Genomic DNA, 23941 nt, shown 5'->3' with positions numbered 1-23941 from the left:
AAGCCTGACATTTTTCTGACAATTCATTTTGCACAAATCTTTAGTGTCAGTTTGGCCGGGGAGATGTTATATGGCTTACAAACGAAACCAAGAGGTTATTGGTGGGGAGTCTGTTCCCCCGTACGTTGCGTTACTTGGCAAAGACCCGCCCACTACTGCCCCCTCTCCTAGTCCCTGATATATACTTTTGTGTGTTTTTTTGAGACAGAGTCTCACTTTTTTGCCCAGGCTAGGGTGAGTGCCATGGCATCAGTCTGGTTCACAGCAACCTCAAACTCCTGGGCTCAGCGATCCTACTGCCTCAGCCTCCCAAGTATGCCTCGCTAATTTTTTGTATATATATTTTTGGTTGCTCAATTAATTTCTTTCTATTTTTGGTAGAGACAAGGTCTCCCTCACGCTGGTTTCGAACTCTTGACCTGGAGCAATCCGCCCGCCTTGGCCTCCCAGAGTGCTAGGATTACAGGCATGAGCCACCATGCCGGGCCTCCCGATATATACTTTTAATGACATACGCCAAACGCTCAAATTAGGGAAAAACCTAGGAGTAAACTGTCAACCTGGTTAAAACTGACTGTTTACCAGGGGGTGCTGGCCAGTGTTCGCTTTCACCTTTAGATTGTCAGCAACTGGTAGGATTTCTTTTAGTTGGGTAAACTACTTTGTCTTTAGTAATTCAAATTCTGGCATACCCACAAAGAAACCATATTACAGGCCAGGGGCAATGGCTCACGCCTGTAATCCTAGCACTCTGGGAGGCCAAGGCCAGAGGATCACTCAAGGTCAAGAGTTGGAAACCAAGCCGGGCGCGGTGGCTCACGCCTGTAATCCTAGCTCTCTGGGAGGCTGAGGCGGGCGGATTGCTCGAGGTCAGGAGTTCGAAACCAGCCTGAGCAAGAGTGAGACCCCGTCTCTACTATAAATAGAAAGAAATTAATTGGCCAACTAATATATATACAAAAAATTAGCCGGGCATGGTGGCGAATGCCTGTAGTCCCAGCTACTTGGGAGGCTGAGGCAGCAGGATTGCTTGAGCCAGGAGTTTGAGGTTGCTGTGAGCTAGGCTGACGCCACGGCACTCACTCTATCTAGCCTGGGCAACAAAGCGAGACTCTGTCTCAAAAAAAAAAAAAAAAAAAGAGTTGGAAACCAGCCTGAGCAAGAGAGAGGCCCTTCTCTACTATAAATAGAAGGAAATTAATTGGGCAACTAATATATATAGAAAAAATTAGCTGGGCACGGTGGCATATGCCTGTAGCCCCATCTACTCAGGAGACTGAGGCAGTAGGATGGCTTGAGCCCAAGGAGTTTGAGGTTGCGGTGAGCTAGGCTGACACCACGGCACTCTAGCCTGGGCAACAAAGCAAGACTCTGTCTCAAAAAAACAAAAAAAGAGACCATATTACAAGCCTTCATTCTCACAAAATAAGCCTCTCCTGAGTGAATCTCTATTTGTTGTATTGGCTCGATCAGGAGCATAGGGATCGTCACAAATGTCAACTGTAAGAAATCATATGTTCTTTATTAGTACATAGTATTTTGATGTAAAATTCATGTCTACAATCTATTCTATATTTCGTTTTTAAAACTATATATAGTCCATTTCTTAACCATGCTGTGAATAAATAAAAATACTTTGCGTTAGTGGGAAAAATAAACTTTCTTGAGCATTATTCCTTATCCTTTTCAAGGATATTTTTCACTTACGATTCGTTAAGACCAATAGTCTCAATTTGTAGTCTGGTTAAGTTAGTTACTCTGTAATATCATATTTGTTTTCCCTTCCATCAATAGTTTTCTTTTAGAGCAATCTGTCTATGTGCTTTGGAATTTGGTTCATTTAATGTGATTGTCCACTAAAAAATAATCATGATCAACTCTCTTGACAGAGCTTTCAGTCTTTTCCAGAAAAGAGTAAAGAATGTGGGTTTTACAAATAATAGTCAATGGGAAGTCTAGCATTGAACTGCTGGAGGAGTATAGGTCACAATTGAAAGAAAGAAAAACAAGTTTCAGTTCAAAAGGGATCTGAGACTAGCAAGACATGGTGGCTCACGCCTGTAATCCTAGCACTCTGGGAGGCCAAGGCCTGAGGATCGCTCAAGGTCAGGAGCTCGAAACCAGCCTGAGCAAGAGCAAGACCCTGTCTCTACTAAAAATATAGAAAGAAATTAATTGGCCGACTAAAAATATATAGAAAAAATTAGCCGGACATGGTAGTGCACGCCTGTAGTCCCAGCTACTTGGGAGGCTGAGGCAGAAAGATTGCTTGAGCCCAGGAGTTTGAGGTTCCTCCCAGGAGTTTGAGGTTGCTATGAGCTAGGCTGATGCCACAGCACTCTTAGCCTGGGCAACAGAGTGAGACTGACTCAAAAAAAAAAAAAATGTTTTCTCAGATAACTATAGGAGAACATTCAACTTAGAAAAAGAAAGAAGTGTTTGATAATCCAAAAAAAAAATTAATCAAGTCTCTTTAGTTTAAAAATGACTGAAATCTGGCCGGGCGCTGTGGCTCACACCTGTAATCCTAGCTCTTGGGAGGCCGAGGCGGGCGGATTGCTCAAGGTCAGGAGTTCAAAACCAGCCTGAGCAAGAGCGAGACTCCATCTCTACTATAAATAGAAAGAAATTAATTGGCCAACTGATATATATATAAAAAATTAGCCGGGCATGGTGGCGCATGCCTGTAGTCCCAGCTACTTGGGAGGCTGAGGCAGAAGGATCACTCAAGCCCAGGAGTCTGAGGTTGCTGTGAGCTAGGCTGACGCCACGGCACTCACTCTAGCCTGGACAACAAAGCGAGACTCTGTCTCAAAAAAAAAAAAAAAAAAAAAAAAAATTACTGAAATCAAGCTTAAACTAATACAAGCAACAGTTTTTAAAAAGGACTTTATGCTACCATAACTGGGAGCTGTAGGGGAGCAGCTGACCTCAGGCCGTCCTGAAATCTGAGGCTCAGATGATGTCAGCAGGACACTCTACAATGCTCAGCTATTCTTTCATCTGTATTAGCTTCATTCTTAAATATGCTCTCCCAACAACTCAGCAAAGATTATGTAAGCTCACAGCAAACTAATTCCAGTAAAAACAGAGGCCTTGTTCCTGAGAGCTCCTAAGAAAGTCCTGGGGAGGAAAGCTCTGATTCATTCAGCTTTGCCATGTGCCCATGCCAGAAACAAATGCTATTACTCAGATGACACATCTTGGTTCTCAACATTATGGTTCTATAAATGGTGAAGGTCTTTATCATACCTCCTACAGCAAGAATTGCAAGACCCTACTCTATGGTCTTTTGCTAAACTCAAAACTGTGACTATAATCTCCTGGACTTGTTTAAATTGCTTGTTTTCCTTACTGACTCCAAACTGCAGAAAGTACTTTTCTGCACTGGCTTATCTACTTCTAAAAACTGGAAGAGGACATCTACTTCTAAAAACTGATAGCAGAATAGTTGCATTGTCCCACATAGTACATTCTCATTTCCTTGTTCCTTTTCTTTCTTATGACCAATCTAAATGCCTGCAACATGTGAAACCATCTCTGCTAAATCACAAAGAACAAGACAATCTCACTTTCAAACTAATCCTTCTGCTAGCAGCAAATAAAGGCCTTTATTTTGTTGCTCCACTCTTGTTTACTTTATTGCAGGACTCTTGACAGTTTTAAACTGAGAAAGTAAAAATCCTAAAAAATTTCAAGCTAGAAAACAAAGACAAAGAAAAATTATAGAAATTTTATATAAAGCAACTGACAATGATATTTCAATTTGCCATCTGGGAGACTCCACACACAAGTAATAATGCTGGCCCCACATACCTGAGAGGGGATGAGTAGGTGTTAGCCAGATTAAAGAAGTGCATGTACAGAAGGCTGGATAGGAAAGTGAACTTGGTGAGTTGCAAGAAGTCAAATATCCCTATATTATTGAGGGGGAAAGGGATGGATTAAGAAGTAGGCAGGGCCGGGCGCGGTGGCTCATGCCTGTAATCCTAGCAATCTGGTAGGCCGAGGCGGGAGGATTGCTCGAGGTCAGGAGTTAAAAACCAGCCTGAGCAAGAGCGAGACCCTGTCTCTACTAAAAATAGAAATAAATTAATTGGTCAACTAATATATATAGAAAAAATTAGCTGGGCATGGTGGCGCATGCCTGTAGTCCCAGCTACTTGGGAGACTGAGGGAGGAGGATCGCTTGAGCCCAGGAGATTGAGGTTGCTGTGAGCTAGGCTGATGCCACGGCACTCACTCTAGCCTGGGCAACAAAGTGAGACTCTGTCTCAAAATAAATAAATAAATAAATAAAGCAGCACTATCCAATCAAACTTTCCATATGATAAGAATATTCTATATCTGCATTATTCAAAAGGGTAGCCAAAGTCACATATGAGTACTTGAAATGTGGTTATTGCAACCAAGGAACTGAATTTTTTATTTTATTTAATGATAATATTTTTTTTTTTTTTTGAGACAGAGTCTCGCTTTGCTGCCCAGGCTAGAGTGAGTGCCCTGGCGTCAGCCTAGCTCACAGCAACATCAAACTCCTGGGCTCAAGCGATCCTAGTGCCTCAACCTCCGAGTAGCTGAGACTACAGGCATGCGTCACCATGCCTGGCTAATTTTTTCTATATATATTAGTTGGCCAATTAATTTCTATTTTTAGTAGAGACGGGGTCTCGCTCAGGCTGGTTTTGAACTCCTGACCTCCAGCAATCCGCCCGCCTTGGCCTCCCAGAGTGCTAGGATTACAGGCGTGAGCCACCACGCCCGGCCCAGAATTTTCATTTTAAAGTTTCCCCAGGTGACAAATAGAATTTGAAAAAATAATAAAAAACGTTAAAAAAAGAAAAAAGTTTCCCCAGATGAGTCTTTTTTTCTTTTTCTGAGACAGAGTCTCACTCTGTTGCCCAGGCTAGAGTGCCGTGGCGTCACCCTATCTCACAGCAACCTCAAACTCCTGGGCTCAAGGGATCCTTCTGTCTCAGCCTCCCGAGTAGCTGGGACTACAGGCATGTGCCACCATGCCCGGCTAATTTTTTCTATTTATATTTTTCAGTTTTCCAGCTAATTTCTTTCTATTATTTTAGGAGAGATGGGCTCTTGCTCTTGCTCAAGCTGGTTTTGAACTCCTGACCTTGAGAGATCCTCTGGCCTTGGCCTCCCAGAGTTTTTGGATTACAGGCGTGAGCCACCATGCTGGCCTCCCAGATGAGTCTTATGCACATTAAACTTTGATGAGTATTGCCTTACGACATCCATCCAACAGTTCTAGTGATTAGAGATGAAGCCTACACAGGAGATGGAACTTAAAGCCATGTTTTGGGAGGAGATTTCCCAGGCTAAAGGAAAAAGTATCCATAAAGAGATTACAACCAAAAACCCCAAAACACTGCAACATGTCTTGGTTCTATAGAGAAGGATGAGCCTGCAGGGAGACCCAGAAAGAGTGATTAGTGGGATAGAAAGAAAGCCAGGTGTGCTTGGCATCCTGGAAGCCAAGAGAGACAGTGTTTCAAAAAGGGAGTGTAAAATACAGAGCTTTTAAAGGAAAAAAGAAAAGAAAATAGAAATTAAAAGTAATATAAATTTTTTAAAAAAGAAAATGTAAATAATTTATAAAAAAGGGGGAATGTAGTGTTAAATTTTGCTGAGATGTTCAGTAAGATGAAAATAGAGAAGTTTATCTTGGAGATCAGAAGTTAAGTAAAAATAATCAGCTAAATTGTGTGATTTTTCTTCAGGCATATTGAGTAATGCTAAGGCTCTTGGTTTTGGGACAGAATTAGCATAATCCTTTAGGTTTCTCTCAGAACTTTTCTTTGTTCATTGAGGAAGTTAGCTATATTTGGTGTTTCATCACGCACTGTGCCCTGCTGTGCGGAAGCACAATGGCGACCGTACTGCTAATCGGATTTAGCCTCTTCAAATCTCCCTCTTGCAGGAAATTTCCTCCTAGACCAGCCCTCGTTCTCCGCAGGCTCAAAGCAACCTCCGGCCGCCAGGGGCCGCAGTCGCGCTCTTTGCGGCCGGAAGGGAGCGCGGTTCAACGCGGCCTCGGCGTTTCCGCCGTGCGTCTGCAGCGCTCCGCGCGCTCTTTCCGTCCGGAGCCCCTGCAATAGGCGTTTCCGGCCATTCATACTTCCAGTCGGCAGTCCCCGGTTGTTGGATTCCGTTCGGTATCGGACCCGAAGGGTGACGGCGCCGCTAGGATGAAGCTTGTGAGGTGAGGAGGTGACCGTGCGGGATGATGTCTGTGAAGGGAGCGTTTGGACCGAGTCGGTCGAGTGGGCTGCCTCAGTTGCAGGAGGCGGGAAAGCCGCGTGCGCGGCCTGCTAACGGCCTCAGGCGCCCGCCGCTTCTGCCCCCATCTTGGCCGCGCCGCGGGTGCTCGAAGCTGGGCTTCAGATTGGGTCGCGCGGGGATCCCGCGTGTCTTCCAAGAGATGAATGTAGGGACCGAGCCGTTTCTTCCCACCTAATGGCTTAGAGGCCTTAAAAGTGCAGCGCATGGGACGCAGCTCCCTCTTTCGGTTAGTTACCGGTTTTCATTTTGAGCGGAACTGTGGTCAGCACTTAGGAGCTTCATGAATTTATGTGGAAATAATGAAACCGTTTGCAAAATGAGAGAGGGACTTTGGCTTCAAAAAAGTTCATTTTTTTGATACTCCCTAGATTTAGGATTGATTATTCGACCTACATTTCCCGTTAAGGTGGGCTTTTCATTAGGGAAATCTCCCAATATGGGTCAGAAGTCATCATTTTCCGTAATTGTGGCTGATTATAGGTATATAGATAATAGATATTTTTCCTGTTTATTATTTCTGCCGATTAGTTGAGCCTACTGAAGACTTGTTTACTGATTTGAATAATCCTAAACTACCTAGAAAGAGATTTGGTTTTGGTGTTTTTCCTTGAGGTTGAGCCTGGAACATAGGAGCAGAGGTTTCTAATAACTAAGCCAGCAATTATAAATATTTAGGTGGTTTCTTTCCTGTTGAGTCAAGGATTGTCAATGTAAACCAGTTATTGGTGCGTTGGTAATAGAATTTTTTAAAAGGCAAAGTCTCTGCCTGGTCGGAGCTTTTCTGTTTAGTGGTGAAGACAGACTAGTAGATAACTTCTGATATGTTTGAAATAATATATAAAACTCTCAATATTATATTAAGGTTCAGGCTCTTTTTTTTAACCTTTTTTTAATTTAAAATTTTATCTTCATTTAGCTTAGTGCTACTTGTCACTGACTTGAATCACCCTTGGTTTTTTATTTCCCCTTTTGAAGTATATATTTTATACAATGAAATAGATTGTATATTTCCCTCTATAGAAAAATTTAAACACCTATGTAACCCAAATCCCTGTCAAAATATATAGCATTAGAAGTTTCCTCAAGCCCTTCCCAGGCAACCTCTGGCTCCATACCTCCAAAGGCAACCGACTTCTTCCACCATAGATTAGTTTTGCCTGTACAAGAATTTCATATATTTGGAATCATGCAGTGTGTACTCTTCGTGTAAATTTCTTTTACTCAACATGCTTTTGAGATTCACCTACATTGTGGTGTGTGTCAGTAATTTGTTCCTTTTTATTACTGAATGGTAGTATATTTAAAAGTTATGTGTTTTGTTTAAAACTACTTTGAACATTGTACAGGTCTTTTGTGGACATAAGCTTTCATTTCTCTTGGATAAATATTTAGAGTGGAGTTGGTGGACCATAGTATAGATATGTGCTTAGCTTCATAAGAAACTGCCAGACCATTTTCCAAAGTAGTGTCATTTTACATTCTCACTAACAATATATTAGAATTGCAATTGTGTTGCTCCACATCCTTACCAACATTTGTCGTTTAGCCAGTCTTTAATTTTGGTCATTTTAATGGATGTGTAGTGATACCGTTATCTAGTCAGGGTTTTGTGATTTTTTTTTTTTAAGAGATGAAGTCTCTGTAGCCCAGGCTGGAGTTGCAGTGGCACAGTGATAGCTCACAGTAGCCTCTTGAGTAGACTATGAGTGATGGTGTTGAGTACTTTTCACCTGCTTATTGACCATGCATGTATATTCTTTTTTTTTTTTCAGCATATTATGTGGGTACAGATTTTAAGGTTTCAATAAATGCCCTTTCCCCCCTCCCCCCACAAGTCTGAGTTTCTAGCATGACCATCCCCCAGATGGTGCACATCTCACTCATTATGTATGTATATACCCGCCCCCCTCCCTCCTGCCCAATACCCTATTACTGTAGTACCTATGTGTCCACTTAGGTGCTACTTAGTTAATACCAGTTTGCTGGTGAGTATATGTGGTACTTGTTTTTCCATTCTTGGGATACTTCACTTAGTAGTATGCTTTCCACCTCTAACCAGGAAAATATAAGATGTGCTATATCACCGTTGTTTCTTAGAGCTGAATAGTACTCCATGGTATACATATACCACATTTTATTAATCCATTCTTGGATTGATGGGCACTTGGGCTGTTTCCACAGCCTTGTGATTATGAATTGTGCTGCTATAAACATTCGAGTGCAGGTGTCTTTTTTGTAGAGTGTCATTGGATCTTTTGGGTAGATGCCCAGTAATGGGATTGCTGGATCAAATGGTAGATTCACTTGTATCACTTTAAGGTATCTCCATATTGCTTTCCACAGAGGTTGAACTAGTTTGCAGTCCCACCAGCAGTGTAGGAGTGTTCCTCTCTCTCTGCATCCAAGCCAGCATCTGTTATCATGTATATTCTTTTGTGAAGTGTCTTTTCAGATTGTTTGCTTACTTTGTGTCTTTTCTTTTTATTATTGAGTTGTAGGAATTGTTTCTATATCCTGGATATGAGTTGTCAGATATATTTTCTCCTAGTTTGTGGTTTACTTGTTCATTTCCTTTTGTTTTGTTTTGTTTTGAGACAGAGTCTCACTCTGTTGCCCAGGCTAGAGTGAATGCCATGGTGTCAGCCTAGCTCACAGCAACCTCAAACTCCTGGGCTCAAACAATCCTAGTGCCTCAGCCTCCCAAGTAGCTGGGACTACAGGCATGCACTACCATGCCCGGCTAATTTTTTCTATATATATTGGCCAATTAATTTCTTTCTAGTTATAGTAGAGACAGGGTCTTGCTCTTGCTCAGGCTGGTTTCAAACTTCGGACCTTGAGCAATCTGCCCGCCTTGGCCTCCCAGAGTGCTAGGATTATAGGCATGAGCCACCCCACCCAGCCTGTTCATTTCCTTAATAGTGTCTCTTAATGAGCATAAGTTTATTTTGAGGAAGTCTTTATTTATTTTTTTATGATTCTAGCTCTTTGTTTACTGGTTTTTTTTTTTTGTTTTTTTGAGACAGAGTCTTGCTTTGTTGCCCAGGCTAGAGTGAGTGCCATGGCGTCAGCCTAGCTCACAGCAACCTCAAACTCCTGGGCTCCAGCGATCCTTCTGCCTCAGTCTCCCGAGTAGCTGGGACTACAGGCATGCGCCACCATGCCCAGCTAATTTTTTACATATATATATCAGTTGGCCAATTAATTTCTTTCTATTTATAGTAGAGATGGGGTCTCGCTCTTGCTCAGGCTGGTTTTGAACTCCTGACCTTGAGCAATCCGCCCGCCTCGGCCTCCCAAGAGCTAGGATTACAGGCGTGAGCCACCGCGCCCGGCCATGTTTACTGGTTTTGTTGTTGTTTTTTTTTTTTGTTTGTTTTTTTTTTTGAGACAGAGTCTCGCTTTGTTGCCCAGGCTAGAGTGAGTGCCGTGGCGTCAGCCTAGCTCACAGCAACCTCAAACTCCTGGGCTCGAGTGATCCTTCTGCCTCAGCCTCCCGGGTAGCTGGGACTACAGGCATGTGCCACCATGCCCGGCTAATTTTTTTTATATATATATCAGTTGGCCAATTAATTTCTTTCTATTTATAGTAGAGACGGGGTCTCGCTCTTGCTCAGGCTGGTTTCGAACTCCTGACCTTGAAGCAATCCGCCCGCCTCGGCCTCCCAAGAGCTAGGATTACAGGCGTGAGCCACAGCGCCCGGCCTGTTTTGTTTTTTGAGACAGTCTCACTCTGTTGCCCTGACTAGAGTGCCGTGATCAGTGTAGCTAGCAGCAACCTCAAACTCCTGGGCTCAAGCAATCCTTCTGCCTAAACTTCCCAGAGTGCTAGGATTACAGGTGTGAGCCACCATGCCGGGCCTGTTGACTGTTAAAGAAACCTTGGAGGCCGGGTGCGGTGGCTCACGCCTGTAATCCTAGCTCTCTGGGAGGCCGAGGCGGGTGGATTGCTCGAGGTCAGGAGTTCGAAACCAGCCTGAGCAAGACCCCGTCTCTACTAAAAAAAAAAAATAGAAAGAAATTAATTGACCAACTAAAAGTATATATACAAAAAATTAGCCGGGCATGGTGGTGCATGCCTGTAGTCCCAGCTACTCGGGAGGCTGAGGCAGGAGGATCGCTTGAGACCAGGAGTTTGAGGTTGCTGTGAGCTAGGCTGACGCCACGGCACTCACTCTAGCCTGGGCAACAAAAAGTGAGACTCTGTCCAAAAAAAAGAAAAAAAAAAAAAAAAAAGAAACCTTGGGAGGGGGGGCATGGGCAATATAGGTAACCTTAACATTTGTACCACCATAATATGCTGAAATTAAAAAAAAAGAAAGAAAGAAGCCTTAGTCTACCTTCAAACCATGAAGATATCTCCTATGTTTTCTTCTAAATGCTTCATAATTTTAACTTTTATGTTTTGGTCCATGATCTAACTTGAATTAATTTTGGGAAATGGTGTGAGTTAGTGGTCCAGGTTCATTTTTTTGTGTATGGATTTCCAGTTATTCCAGCATCATTTGTTGAAAAGGCTTTCCTTTGCCTATTGGACTTCTTTGGCTCTTTTGCAGAAAATCAACCATATAAATGTTTGTCTGTTTTTGGTGCTCGGCATTCTGTTTCATTGATCTATTTGTTCCTTATATCTTGGTTATTGTAGCTTTACCTTGTGTGTATGTTTCTCTAGCCACATAATTTGTCTTTCTAGAGTTTGTATTTTTGTCTCTTGTCTCTAAAATCATTCTGAACATCTGCTCTAGGTTCTCAAAATATGACTCTGTCCCTGGCACACCACTTCATTGATGAAAACACTTTGGTAGCTCTCTTAGGAGAATTCTTGAACAAAGTGTAGGGCTTTCCCATGAAAGGAACCTGCATAACACTTCCCTACTCACATTTTTTAGCTTAATATTACATCAGTAGCACCTGTAATTACTCTGTACCTTTTGCTATTTCTTACCACTGTGTCTTGTCTTTTGCTTCTTTTTGCTGCATATTTCCAACTTTTCAGACTTATTAAAAAGTCCACTAATATCTGATTTGCTTCTCCCCATTCTACATTATATTACTAGGAAAAACCTGTGTGTATCTCTCTAAAAATATTTAGTTATTTTTACATACATTTTTATGTATCTGAGCTTCCTACTAGACTTTGAGCTCTTTGCAATCTTAGTCTTATTCATATTTAATACTCATTACCAAGACAAGGACTACCACATACTAGCTAATGATGAATATTATTTATCAAAGAAATATCCTTAGACTTCCTGGAATGTATTTTGACTATTTAGAGGCCTCTTTGGTTCATTTCTGGTTTTCCTAATACTTCCATAGGGCAGATTAGCTGATTACTAAAGTATTTCATTTTTACTTTAATCCTGCCTGCTTCTAAAAATGATTTGTAGAACCTTTATAGTAAAAGTTATTACTGACTGGGACAATCACAATAAAAGATAAAAAGAAAAACTTAATGATGGAAGAAAACCATTAATTCAGAATTCTAGGCATATATAGTTATAACTGATAAATTTAGAGCTGAATTAGATAATTCTTATCTGGTGAAGTAAAGCAATACTGACTGGTTGAAAGAAGTTTTTTCTTGACATCATATATGAAAGGAAATTCACGACATGAATCCTTTTAAAGTCTCGGGCTAATTCTAGCATACCCCAAGTAATTTCCTCTTTTGTGATGGCTGTCTGTACCACTAAAAAAAAGTGATGTTTTAAGGTTGGCTTTCCTTTAATTGTTGAAACATTTCAGTCAACATTGTGCAGTAATTCAGGATTAAAGGTAGAGGTCATCCATAGTTCATACCTATAATCTTAGCACTTTGGGAGGCTAAGGCAGAAGGATCACTTGATGCCAGGAGTTCAAAACCAGCCTGGACAATAGGGAGACTCTGTCTCTACAAAAAAATTTTTTAAAAATTAACCAGGCTTGGTGGTATACACCTGTGATCTCAGCTACTCAGGACACTGAGACTGGAGGATCACTTGAGCCCAGGAGTTGGAGGCTGCAGTGAGCTATGATGATGCCACTGTTGTACTCTAGCCTGGGGTAACAGAATGAGACCCTGCCTCAAAAAAAAAAAAAAAAAATTTTATATAGAGATCATGATCCTTACCCTGAACAATAGTAGGAGAGAAAAATAATCCTACATGTACCATTTTGTGGAATAGATAATGGAATCTATAAAGTATATATTACAGATTAGAAATTTTGGTATGAACTGCATTTTAGGTGATATTGTGGGATTATTTGTTGCTTAGATGTGATTGTGAGGTTATGGTTATGTAGGAGAATGTTCTCATTAGAAAATGCATGCTGGCTGGTCCAGGTGCAGTGGTGTTTACTATGGATCACAACCAGTTACACATTCCTTTGTTCCTTCTCTCCTACTGCTTCACTTGACTAGCCTTAAAAAAAAAAAAAAAAGAATGCGTGTTAAATGTCATAATGCTTGCAACTTACTTTCAGATGGTATGATGAAAGTGTAAGAAAATATCAAAGGAGTGGCAGGGAGACAACTGGCAACATTTTCATAATTTGTAAACCCTTCAACTTTTCTTCCATTTCTTCCCTGGCAATATTTCATAGTAAAAAAATAGGGAAGAACAAAAATGTAAAAGAAGTGAGGAGGGAATGGATTGTTCATTATACATTATTGTGGCAACTGTATCCAGTTAGGGAAAATGATAAGGCAGATTTGTGCCTTAGACTGCACAGAAAAAAAATGCATTCCAGGTAGACTAAAACTCTATACAACTAGAAGAAAATAAGAGACTGTTTTTACAAATTGGCATGGGAAACATTTTTTTAGACAAATTATATACCCCAGAAGGATTAATGAATTTAAAACATAAAGATGAAAAAGTTTGTATGATTAAAGAAACTACAAACTTGAGTGATTGGCACACTGGTAGAAAATAAAAAGAAAAACTCAACCTTAATGATAATGTGTGAATAATGTAAATAGGTAAGTCATAGAAGAAATATAAATTTCCCATATTCATGAAAAGATATTTAGTCTCACAAGTAACTAAGGAAATGCACATTGCCCTTTTTTCTATGAAATTAACAAAAATTTGAAAGCTTGATAATAGCTAGAATTTGTGAGGCTTTGCAGTAGCAAAAATTAAAAACTAATGTCAGTCAATGGGATAATAAATTATGACATTTCTGTACAGTGTAATACTATCCACATCTTAGAAGGAATGATTTTTTTTTTTTTTTGAGACAGAGTCTCACTTTGTTGCCCAGGCTAGAGTGAGTGCCATGGCATCAGCCTAGCTCACAGCATCCTCAAACTCCTGGGCTCAAGTGATCCTCCTGCCTCAGCCTCCTGAGTAGCTGGGATACAGGCATGCGCCACTATGCCCGGCTAATTTTTTCTATATATATTAGTTGGCCAATTAATTTCTTTCTATTTATAGTAGAGATGGGATCTTGCTCTTGCTCAGGCTGGTTTTGAACTCCTTACCTCGAGCAATCCGCCCACCTCAGCCTCCCAGAATGCTAGGATTACAGGCGTGAGCCACCGCGCCCGGCTGAAGGAATGATATTGACATGGCAATATCTCCAATATAAACTTGTAAATGAGAACTACAAATTATAGAAGTTATTAAAGTATGGCCCAATTTATATAAAAACAAATCTTACATGTATGCTTGTGAATGCATAAAAAATGATCTAGAAGAATATTCCCAGACATGTAAAGGTTTAGAAAGGAAGATTTTTACTTTATTAATACACATTTAATGACCATGTAGTCTTTCGCTACTAAGTGTAAATCTTGATTTCTTTTTCATGACTGATAATAATCCTAGGATCTTATGTGTCTGGTGTTGAGGTTAAGCTACATAATGATTTAGAAAATCAAAAATGTCCAGGTCGGGCACGATGGCTCACACCTGTAATTCTAGCACTTTGGGAGGCCAAGGCAGGAGGATAACTTAAGGCCAAGAGTTTAAGACCAGCTTGGGCTATTTAGTGAGACCCCTGTCTCTACAAAAAATTTTTTTTAAACTGGCAAGTTATGGTGGTGTGCACTTATACTCTTAGCTACTTGGAAGGCTGAGGAAGGAGGGTCGCTTGAGCCCAGAAATTCAAGGTTACAGTGAGCTGTGATTATGCCACTGCCTTCCAGCCTGGGTGATAGAGTGAGACCCTGTCTCTTTTTTTTTTTTTTTTTTGAGACAGAGTCTCACTTTGTTGCCCAGGCTAGAGTGAGTGCTGTGGCCTCAGCCTAGCTCACAGCAACCTCAAACTCCTGGGCTGAAGCAATCCTGCTGCCTCGGCCTTCCGAGTAGCTGGGACTACAGGCATGCGCCACCATGCCCGGCTAATTTTTTCTATATATATTAGTTGGCCAATTAATTTCTTTCTATTTATAGTAGAGACGGGGTCTCGCTCTTGCTCAGGCTGGTCTGGAACTCCTGACCTCGAGCAATCCGCCCGCCTCGGCCTCCCAGAGTGCTAGGATTACAGGCGTGAGCCACCGCGCCCAGCCGAGACCCTGTCTCTTAAAAAATAAAAAGTTCAAATGACAGTTTGTTAATGTTATTATGTTCCTTCATAAATATTGAGGGAAAGCTAAAATTATGCAAAATGTTAAAGGTAAAAATTCATAGTTTTATTCCTTTTTGTAGATTTTTGATGAAATTGAGTCATGAAACTGTAACCATTGAATTGAAGAATGGAACACAGGTCCATGGAACGATCACAGGTATGGAGGTTGAACTTCTTTTATAACACTTTTTTGGTTTTTTTAAATTCTCTTCCACCTGTAAACCAAAATATTTTTTGATTGCTTAATGAATATTATCGTAGTATGGATCCTGATTTTTATCAGAATTATTTAATTGATCTTATGTAAGCCTCACCTTAAATATCTGTGCTACAACCAAACTGAATTCCCCAGGTTATCCTGTTTTCCAGCTTTTATGCCTTTGCTTGTGTGTGTTCCTCTGCCTGGAATTGTTGTTTCTTCTAAAATACATTTGAAACTTTTTTATGTTTCCTGTTAGATTGAGGTTAGATGGTAGAATTTTCATTTCTGATTATCTTACGTAAAAAATATATGGGAAAGGGAGGGGTGGTTCAGGGAACCACAATTTTGTTTTTGTTTTTGTTTTGTTTTTTTTTTGAGACAGAGTCTCGCTTTGTTGCCCAGGCTAGAGTGAGTGCCATGGCGTCAGCCTAGCTCATAGCAACCTCAAACTCCTGGCTCAAGCAATCCTCCTGCCTCAGCCTCCCGAGTAGCTGGGACTACAGGCATTCGCCACCATGCCCGGCTAATTTTTTGTATGTATATTAGTTGGCCAATTAATTTCTTTCTATTTTATAGTAGAGACGGGGTCTCGCTCTTGCTCAGGCTGGTTTCGAACTCCTGACCTCGAGCAATCCGCCCGCCTCGGCCTCCCAGAGAGCTAGGATTACAGGCGTGAGCCACCGCGCCCGGCCCAGGGAACCACAATTTTAACTCACTAAGGCAATCATTATTTTGTTTTTTATCATAGCTTTTTTTTCTTCTTGATTAACTGCTGGGGATTGGTTTCATTTTTGTTTGTTTTGGTTTTTTATGGCAATCACTGTTAACATAACGTTTGGAGTATTTTCTTTTTTTTTTTGAGACAGTGTTTGTTCTGTTGCCCGGGCTACAGTGTCGTGGCTTCAGCATGGCTCACAGCAACCTCAGACTCCTGGGCTCTTCTTTATGTTTAAATCTTTACTTTGATGATATTGTATATTTAATATTTAAAGTCCACTGCTATTTCTTTACAAGTAGATATTACCAAAGATTGCAACATTTCAAAAGAATTGATGAGCCAAATGAAAAAAAAAATGCTATCTTAGCATATGTTCCCACTGTGAAATATTTAACTTTTTAAGATGTAGATCTGATATCTATAAACGAAGAGAAATGTAAAATATTAAACTGATTATTTGTGGGTGTGCTAGCACTTTGCAATACCAGTTGCTGTGGAAGGAAATCTGTACAGTATAAGGTCATGCATGATATAGGCTATGACTGTATCTGAGGAAGTATAATTGCTGTCCTGTTAAAAATTCTATAAACAGCGATTTAGTTTGCTCTCTCCAGAGCACTGTTAGATGTGTGGAGGAGCCAGAGTATTGTTCTTGACTTTTAGGAACTCAAAGTCTAGTGATAGAAGACACAAACACAAATAATGTAAGCCATGGTTTGCCTAACATATAGTAAGCACTTAATAAATGGATGTCCCAGGGGAAAAGTTGGTAGTAAATGGAGGGAGCAAAATCTAGTGAAAATCCAATTCCCTTCTGTGGCAATAGAAAAACTCAGACTGTTTCCTGTGCTCTCAAAATGCCACCACCAGCAACCAACACAGAAGGCTTCTATGACAGAACATGTGGGTGGTTCTCCCCACCACCAAGCAAGCCATCAGTTCTTTTTGAGACAGTCTCACTCTGTCAATCCCGGTAGAGTGCAGTAGTGTCATTATAGCTCATTGCAACCTCAAATTCTTGGGCTCAAGTGATCCTCCCAAGTGGCTGGGACTACAGGCCCACACCACATGCCAGGCTAATTTTTTCTATTTTTAGTAGAGAGGGTCTCTCAGTCTACTCTCAAATGGCTGAGCTCAAGCAATCTCCCACCTTGGCCTCCCAGAGTGCTAGGATTACAGGTGTGGGCCACTGCGCCCGCCATGCCAGGCCATCAGTTCTACTGTGAACACTAACTGGGTGTCTTCCAATTCAATTCTGGCACTATCCACCTGGAGACAGCATCAGATCCCACAGGTTAAGGGCTCAGTCCCCAGGATACATAACACACACACACCAGTTGCAGTTCTGGGCCTCTTACTTTCTGACTCACTGGTTTCAAGTTTGGATTCCCACCCTCTTTGGGTTCGATGAATTTACTAGAGTGGTTTATAGAACTCAGGGATGTTTACTGGCTTATTATAAAGGATGTTACAAAGGATACAGATGAAAAGATGCATAAGACAAGGTATGTGGGAAAGGGTGAGGAGCTTGCATGCCCTCCCAGGGCACACCATACTCCAGGAATCTCTGTGTGTTCAGCTGACCAGAAGCTCTTTGAACCCCATCCTCTTGGCATTTTATGAAGACTTCATTGGATAGGGATGATTGATAAGCATGTAGAAATGTGATTGGACCAATAGGGTCCAATACTAATACTAATAGACTGAGGAAACCCAGCAAGGCCTATCTGTTCAGATTCTTCTTGGCTTCTCTGTGCAGCATTCCTTTCTCCAGCGTATGAAGAGGGACCCCTTCTGAATTTGAGAATCCTGTGACCCACAATCAGAAAGGTGGGAGATCAGAGTCCTACCTTGGGCTGGTGAAAAGAGAATAGGGAAAGATCAGAGAGTGATTCTGTTTTCTGAGGTCTAAAGTGTCCCAACATTATAACAAAGACTGGGAGTTAGGAGCCAGGAACTGTGAATGAAAACCAATCAATGTAAATAAATAAATATATATATATATATCATAATATCACACCTCCCTGCTGACAATCACTATTGCAAGTTTCTCACTTCTTCTGTGAATATATATTATACAAATATGTGAATACATATTCTTTTAGTATTCACAGTGAGGATAATTATACTGTCTACCATAGGGATATTGAGGATTAAATTAAAATGACTTAACATCGATGTTCCTAGAACAGAGAACGTTCATAAATCTTCCCTCTCCCTGCATGGATCAAGGTCCCCAAGGAGATGGAATGTTTCAAGAGCATGTTCATTTTAGGAAAGAACTCTTTCTCTAACTGGGAGGAAGGAGGAAAGGATTAATAATCTGGAAAAATTTGAGATGGATTTTGGGAAAGTTGAGAGAATTCATGTTTTCTGGCCTTAACTTTCAAACAAAAGAAATTAAGTAGATCTTTAGTTATTCCATTTGTTTAGGTATAATTTGGTAAAGGCTTCAGTAATCAGGTGTTTCTACTATAATGCCTTATATTCATCCTGAAAAACCTCTGCTTTGTATTTTGTAAAATCTAATACTAAAAATAATATCTTAATGGGAAAAGCAGGTTGTGGCAGACCACTCAAAACCTGTGCAACTTTGAAATCAAAGTAGTAATGAAAACAGTAACAAAAATATAAAGCATAATTAAGAAGACATCTTTAATTCTTTACAATAAGGAAAAATACTGCAGTACATATAGGGGCTTTACTATAAGAGCAAAGGTGAGGATAACTTGCTGGAATGGGGGATGTGAGGAAGTTACAGAGACAGTGGGAGAACCACACAATACACACTTGCCAAACCAGAGATAGGAGGAAGATACAAGACAGTGGGCATAAAGCCTGTATACCAATCAGGTTCCTCCAAGGCTTCCTGCATTCACTTCTGTAAGCACACAACTATACATCACATTAGTGTATCAGGAAAAATCTGTAGAAAGGAAAGACTGCTGCTGATTTATGCTGACATATTTCCCCCATTTACCAGTTGTATATTTGCTAAATTGTGTCATGGATATTAATTCAGTAGAAAGACAGTACTCTTTTAGGTTGCCTTCCTTATCATGCTAACAGTTGCCCAATTTTTTTTCCTCTTTAGGTGTGGATGTCAGCATGAATACACATCTTAAAGCTGTAAAAATGACCCTGAAGAACAGAGAACCTGTACAGCTAGAAACACTGAGTATTCGAGGAAATAATATTCGATATTTTATTCTACCAGACAGTTTACCTCTGGATACACTACTTGTGGATGTTGAACCTAAAGTGAAATCTAAGAAAAGGGAAGCTGGTAAGTTTGAAAGATTAGAAACATTTTTGCAAATGGTATATTTATACCCTAATCAACCATTCAAAATATAAACATTTGAGAACAACACAGGTTGGTTTGTTTGAAATTTCCTGTAATTGCCATGAGTATATATGGTATGTATTCTAACTCCTGGTGTGGTTATTAAAAAGACTGGTTGCCTGTCTTGTCCAAAGGATTGATTGTTTCCTACCTTATTATGCACAGCGTTGTCATCCACCCTCCTCACTTGGGAAGATTTGGAGATGGACTTTTTATTCCTGATAGTCTGAAATTCCTTAATGACTTGGCATTGGGTACCCCCCCCCCCTTTTTCCTCCCTCTATTTTGTAATAATTTCTTCCCTTTTGCTTGCTCTATTCTTTCTGGAATCTTAATAATTGGACCTTCTGCTTCTCTAATTCTTATCTTCTCTCTCATTTTTCTCTGTTTGCCTTTTTCTATTTTCTGAGAAATTTTCTTGACCTCCTTCCAATCTAGCACACAGTTTTCAAAACTCCTTGTTCTCTGATCATTTTTCATAGAATTCTCTTCTTGTTTTATGAGTATAATATTTTTTTTCTTATCACTGGTAGGATATTTTGCTGTTTGAAGTTTTACTCTGTACTTGGAATTGTTTTCTTTGGTTTCTCTTTTTATTTGATATCTTTATTTGGTCTTTTACATTAAAAGCCATACGTAAGTATCTTGAGACCTTTGGCCATCTATTATTATTTAAAAAGGACCCTAAAAAGGGAATTTCTGGGGAGGAAGCTGGACTTACCTAGTGTGGCTGATTGTAAGGCTGTTCAGAAAGGAATTGGTCTCCTCACTGAGGAGACTCAAAATTTCAGGATCTGGAAGTCTTTTTCTGGAGCTGGTTTTCTCATGAAAAGATTCGCCTACCTTGGGAGACATGTCTGACAGCCAGAAGCAGGGCAGGAGAAAAGTTCTGGGTGTTTTGTAGAAGTTCATTTAATATAGTGACTTTGAAATGTTTTTACCTTGCACTCACAAGAAATATACTTTGCGTCACAACCACACATATAGATGAAAGTCTCAGGAAGAATTGGAATTAATATATAAAAATGGGCCTGGTGGCTCACATCCTAGCACTCTGGGAGGCTGAGGCGGGCGGATTGCTCGAGGTCAGGAGTTCAAAACCAGCCTGAGCAAGAGCGAGACCCCGTCTCTACTATAAATAGAAAGAAATTAATTGGCCAACTAATATATATATATATATATATATATAAAATTAGCCGGGCATGGTGGCGCATACCTGTAGTCCCAGCTACTCGGGAGGCTGAGGCAGGAGGATCGCTTGAGCCCAAGAGTTTGAGGTTGCTGTGAGCTGGCTGACGCCATGGCACTCACTCTAGCCTGGTCAACAAAGCGAGACTCTGTCTCAAAAAATAAATAAATAAATGAATGAATGAATGGGAAAGTCTGTACATGTTCAATATAGATATAGCCATCCTTCTTCCCCCCTACTCTCCACATATTATAGATCTGTGGTTGGTTGGATCCACAGATACAGAACCCATGTGTATGGCAGCCTTCCTGCTTCAACGATTTTAGGTTTATTCTTTTTTGAGACAGAGTCTTGCTCTGTTGCCCTGGGTAGAGTGCAGTGGTGTCATCATAGCTCACTGCGTCCTCAAACTCTTGGGCTTAAGTGATCCTCTTGCCTCAGCCTCCAAAGTAGCTGGGACTACAGGCACACACCACCATGCCCGGCCAGTTTTTTCTTTTCTTTTTTTTTTTTTTTTTTGAGACAGAGTCTCACTTTGTTGCCCAGGCTAGAGTGAGTGCCATGGCGTCAGCCTAGCTCACAACAACCTCAAACTTCTGGGCTCAAGCAATCCTGCTGCCTCAGCCTCCCAAGTAGCTGGGACTACAGGCATGGGCCACCATGCTTGGCTAATTTTTTCTATATATATTAGTTGGCCAATTAGGCTGGTCTCGAACTCCCGAGCTCAAATGATCCCCCGCCTCGGCCTCCCAGAGTGCTAGGATTACAGGTGTGAGCCACCGCGCCCAGCCCTAGATCAAGTGACTTTTAAAGGAATGGATTTTAAGAGAAAAAAACATAGGGCAGAATTACAGAATATAAAGTAAATACAAATGTAAACTGTTTTGCTAATTATTTTATAACCACAACAAATTACTACAGAAAATGACCTGTATAAAACACAATAATGTTTCAAAGATTCAGGTGTTCCCCTTGGCAAGGTTGAAAATTTCAGTCTCTGGTATTTGGAATTTAGGCTGCAGTTCTTGTTTTTGGGTGGATCATAGGTTGTGTGCATAGTCCATACTTTTACCCAGATTTGAACAGAAGAATTGCCACTTGTCCCAAGTAAAAGTAGATGAAGTGTTTGGTTTCATGTGTCACGTAACTATCAATGTCCCTCCCCATTATGCAGAGCCAGGCGAGATTGTACATCTTGTCAAACTCCTCCTTAGATATGGGCTGTATTATCCTTTTCTATGTTATATTAATGTTTCTCCAGTGCCTGAGCAGCACACTCCACAGAGTTCTGTGGCATCTCTTCTAACATGTCTGCACTTTTGATTGCCACCTTTCAGTGGCACACAGTTACTATGGAGAAGGGGCTGGTTGACTGTAAGGGTCTCCTGAGGGAGGTGCTAACACAGCTTAGGTCTATGAGAGCTGGGGTAGCTACCGACCTTGGCACATCTCGAAATGACTTTTAAGGTTCTGAAGACTCACCAGACTGTCATTTGGTGAAATGTATTTAAACTTTCTTGGCTTTGAAGTAATTGCTTGGATTCTGTTCAGTAACCAAAAATCTGGCACAAAGTGTTCATGTTCTAGTCTATTGGTAGATCTCTTCCATCTTGTGAGAGGTTCAAGTCATTTGTGATTCATTTTTTGGTGAATTTGAGACATGATAAAAGGAAAAAATATTTTAAAAGTTGACAAATTTCTCACTAAATAAATTTAAATGAAACAAATACAGTAATAAAGAATCTCCCTAGGCCAGCAGTTCTGGTTCTGCATGATAGTGAGTTGGGAGCTGGGGGCAAATCTTAGGTTTCAGATTTGAGGGAAGCTAGTTAAACTTTACTCAAGCTGCTGCTAATGAAGAGCTGTAAAAGGGTGGGGAAGGTGTGTGTGTCAATGCTGTTTGTGCTGGCGAGGTAATATTAGTGCAGGAGAGACTTTAACTTGCTTTATTCTCTTCCCTCAGTTGCAGGAAGAGGCCGAGGTCGAGGCAGAGGAAGAGGACGTGGCCGTGGCAGAGGAAGGGGGGGTCCTAGGCGATAATGTCTGTCAAGATTACTGTTTCAAAGTGATAAGTGAATGGGATATTTTTTGTACAGGTTTTGTTTGTTTATGTCAATTTTTAATAAACATACTTGTGGGACAGAGAGTTGTCTTTTCAGTATTTCAAAGTTCTGGTTTCCTGTATATTCATGAAGTTACCACAGTGAGAGCTAAGAATTTCTGCTAGATCTAAGAACATCATTCTTAGATGATTAGGGTTTAATTTTTTGAACTAAATTTTTTAAGTGAATATATATAGAATATATGCCCTTTAACTTGTCATACACTGAGTATTCATTTTTATTGTTTTACTCTGAAACCTATCTATAGGTAAAGTAAGAAATGCTTGGTATTTCAGAAACTAAAATGCTTTTGGAATGAGGTCTAAAATTGATTCTCCTTTTCTGAGTTTTACTCTCTGGAGACTTAGGTTTTTGGTAAAAGATAATGGTCATCTTCTAAATCAGAGGTCATTGTGGGGTTTTTTTTTGGTTTTTGGTTTTTTTTTGAGAAAGAGTCTCACTTTGTTGCCCAGGCTAGAGTGATTGCTGTGGCGTCAGCCTAGCTTACAGCAACCTCAAACTCCTGGGCACAAGCAATTCTACCCAGCCTCCTGAGTAGCTGGGACTACAGGCATGTGCCACCATGCCCGGCTAGTTTTTTCTATATATATTAGTTGGCCAATTGATTTCTATTTATAGTAGAGACTGGTCTCTCTCTTGTTCAGGCTGGTTTCGAACTCCTGACCTTGAGCAATCCTCTGGCCTCTGCCTCCCAGAGTGCTAGGATTACAGTCGTGAGCCACCTCGCCTGGCCCAGAGGTCATTGTTTTTATGGGGTTTTTTTTGTCTTAATAGAGACAGGGTCTCACTTTGTCACCCAGGCTGGAGTGTAGTGGCATGATTATGATCATAGCTCACTGCAGCCTTAAACTCCTGGGCTCAAGTGATCCTCCTTTTTTAGCCTCCCAAGTAGGTGGGATGCCACAGCACTCACTCTAGCCTGGGCAACAAAGTGAGACTCTGTCTCAAAATAAATAAATAAAGATATATATGAGAATGACTGATAAATTCAGGAGAGCAGTTATCTTTGAGGGATGGAAAGAAGGAAGGGAATATAATAGGACACTTCTGAGTTTTTAAGTGGGTAATGTTCAGTTTGTTAAAGTGGGTGATAGGCTGTAAGAAATTGCTGATACGTGATTGGCCTATAAAAACATTTTCCAATGGTTCAGCTTACTATTTCTATACATTTTATATCTAAAATATTACACAATTTTCAAAGCTGTGCTTGAAAATTTGGCTGAAGGACAATGAATAGGGTGAGTCTAAGTACTCTCACCCTACCAACTTTATCCTGGAAAATGACATTGGTAAGTGTAGGCATCAGACATTTGGCATATTTATGCTTGATTAATAAAACTTAAAGGTTGTTAGGAAATTTTCAGAGACCCAGGTATTATTAGCATGTGGTGCAATAATAAATATTAATATTTAACAATTTACAGCATTTGCTGACTTTCATACTGTGGTGATTCAAACTACCAACATGACAAATTTCCTGAAATTTTGACATTTGGCTCTGGTACACTGG

The 23941-nt window shown here is 40.6% G+C and overlaps 1 protein-coding gene and 1 pseudogene across 2 annotated transcripts; one reads left to right on the top strand and one right to left on the bottom strand.

The window, feature by feature from the left end:
* The first annotated feature begins 6039 nt into the window (after window positions 1-6039).
* Window positions 6040-22454, top strand: SNRPD1 (small nuclear ribonucleoprotein D1 polypeptide). Of its 2 annotated transcripts, none has more exons than XM_012745991.2 (4): window positions 6040-6217; window positions 14934-15010; window positions 18868-19059; window positions 22272-22454. In XM_012745991.2, exons 1-4 carry the CDS (start codon window positions 6204-6206, stop codon window positions 22346-22348), a joined length of 360 nt encoding a protein of 119 aa, XP_012601445.1. In that variant the 5' UTR covers window positions 6040-6203; the 3' UTR covers window positions 22349-22454. The 2 variants fall into 2 exon arrangements, with proteins under 2 accessions (XP_012601445.1, XP_012601447.1); XM_012745993.3 differs by lacking the exon at window positions 6040-6217 and adding an exon at window positions 6398-6523.
* On the bottom strand, window positions 21276-21801 carry LOC105860856 (dynein light chain 1, cytoplasmic pseudogene; annotated as a pseudogene).
* Window positions 22455-23941: the final 1487 nt, after the last annotated feature.

The sequence above is a fragment of the Microcebus murinus genome, chromosome 17, assembly GCF_040939455.1.
Source record: "Microcebus murinus isolate Inina chromosome 17, M.murinus_Inina_mat1.0, whole genome shotgun sequence".
Classification (NCBI taxonomy): domain Eukaryota; kingdom Metazoa; phylum Chordata; class Mammalia; order Primates; family Cheirogaleidae; genus Microcebus; species Microcebus murinus.
Note: the sequence above shows the minus strand (reverse complement) of the source record. Positions and strands in the feature narration are given on the sequence as shown.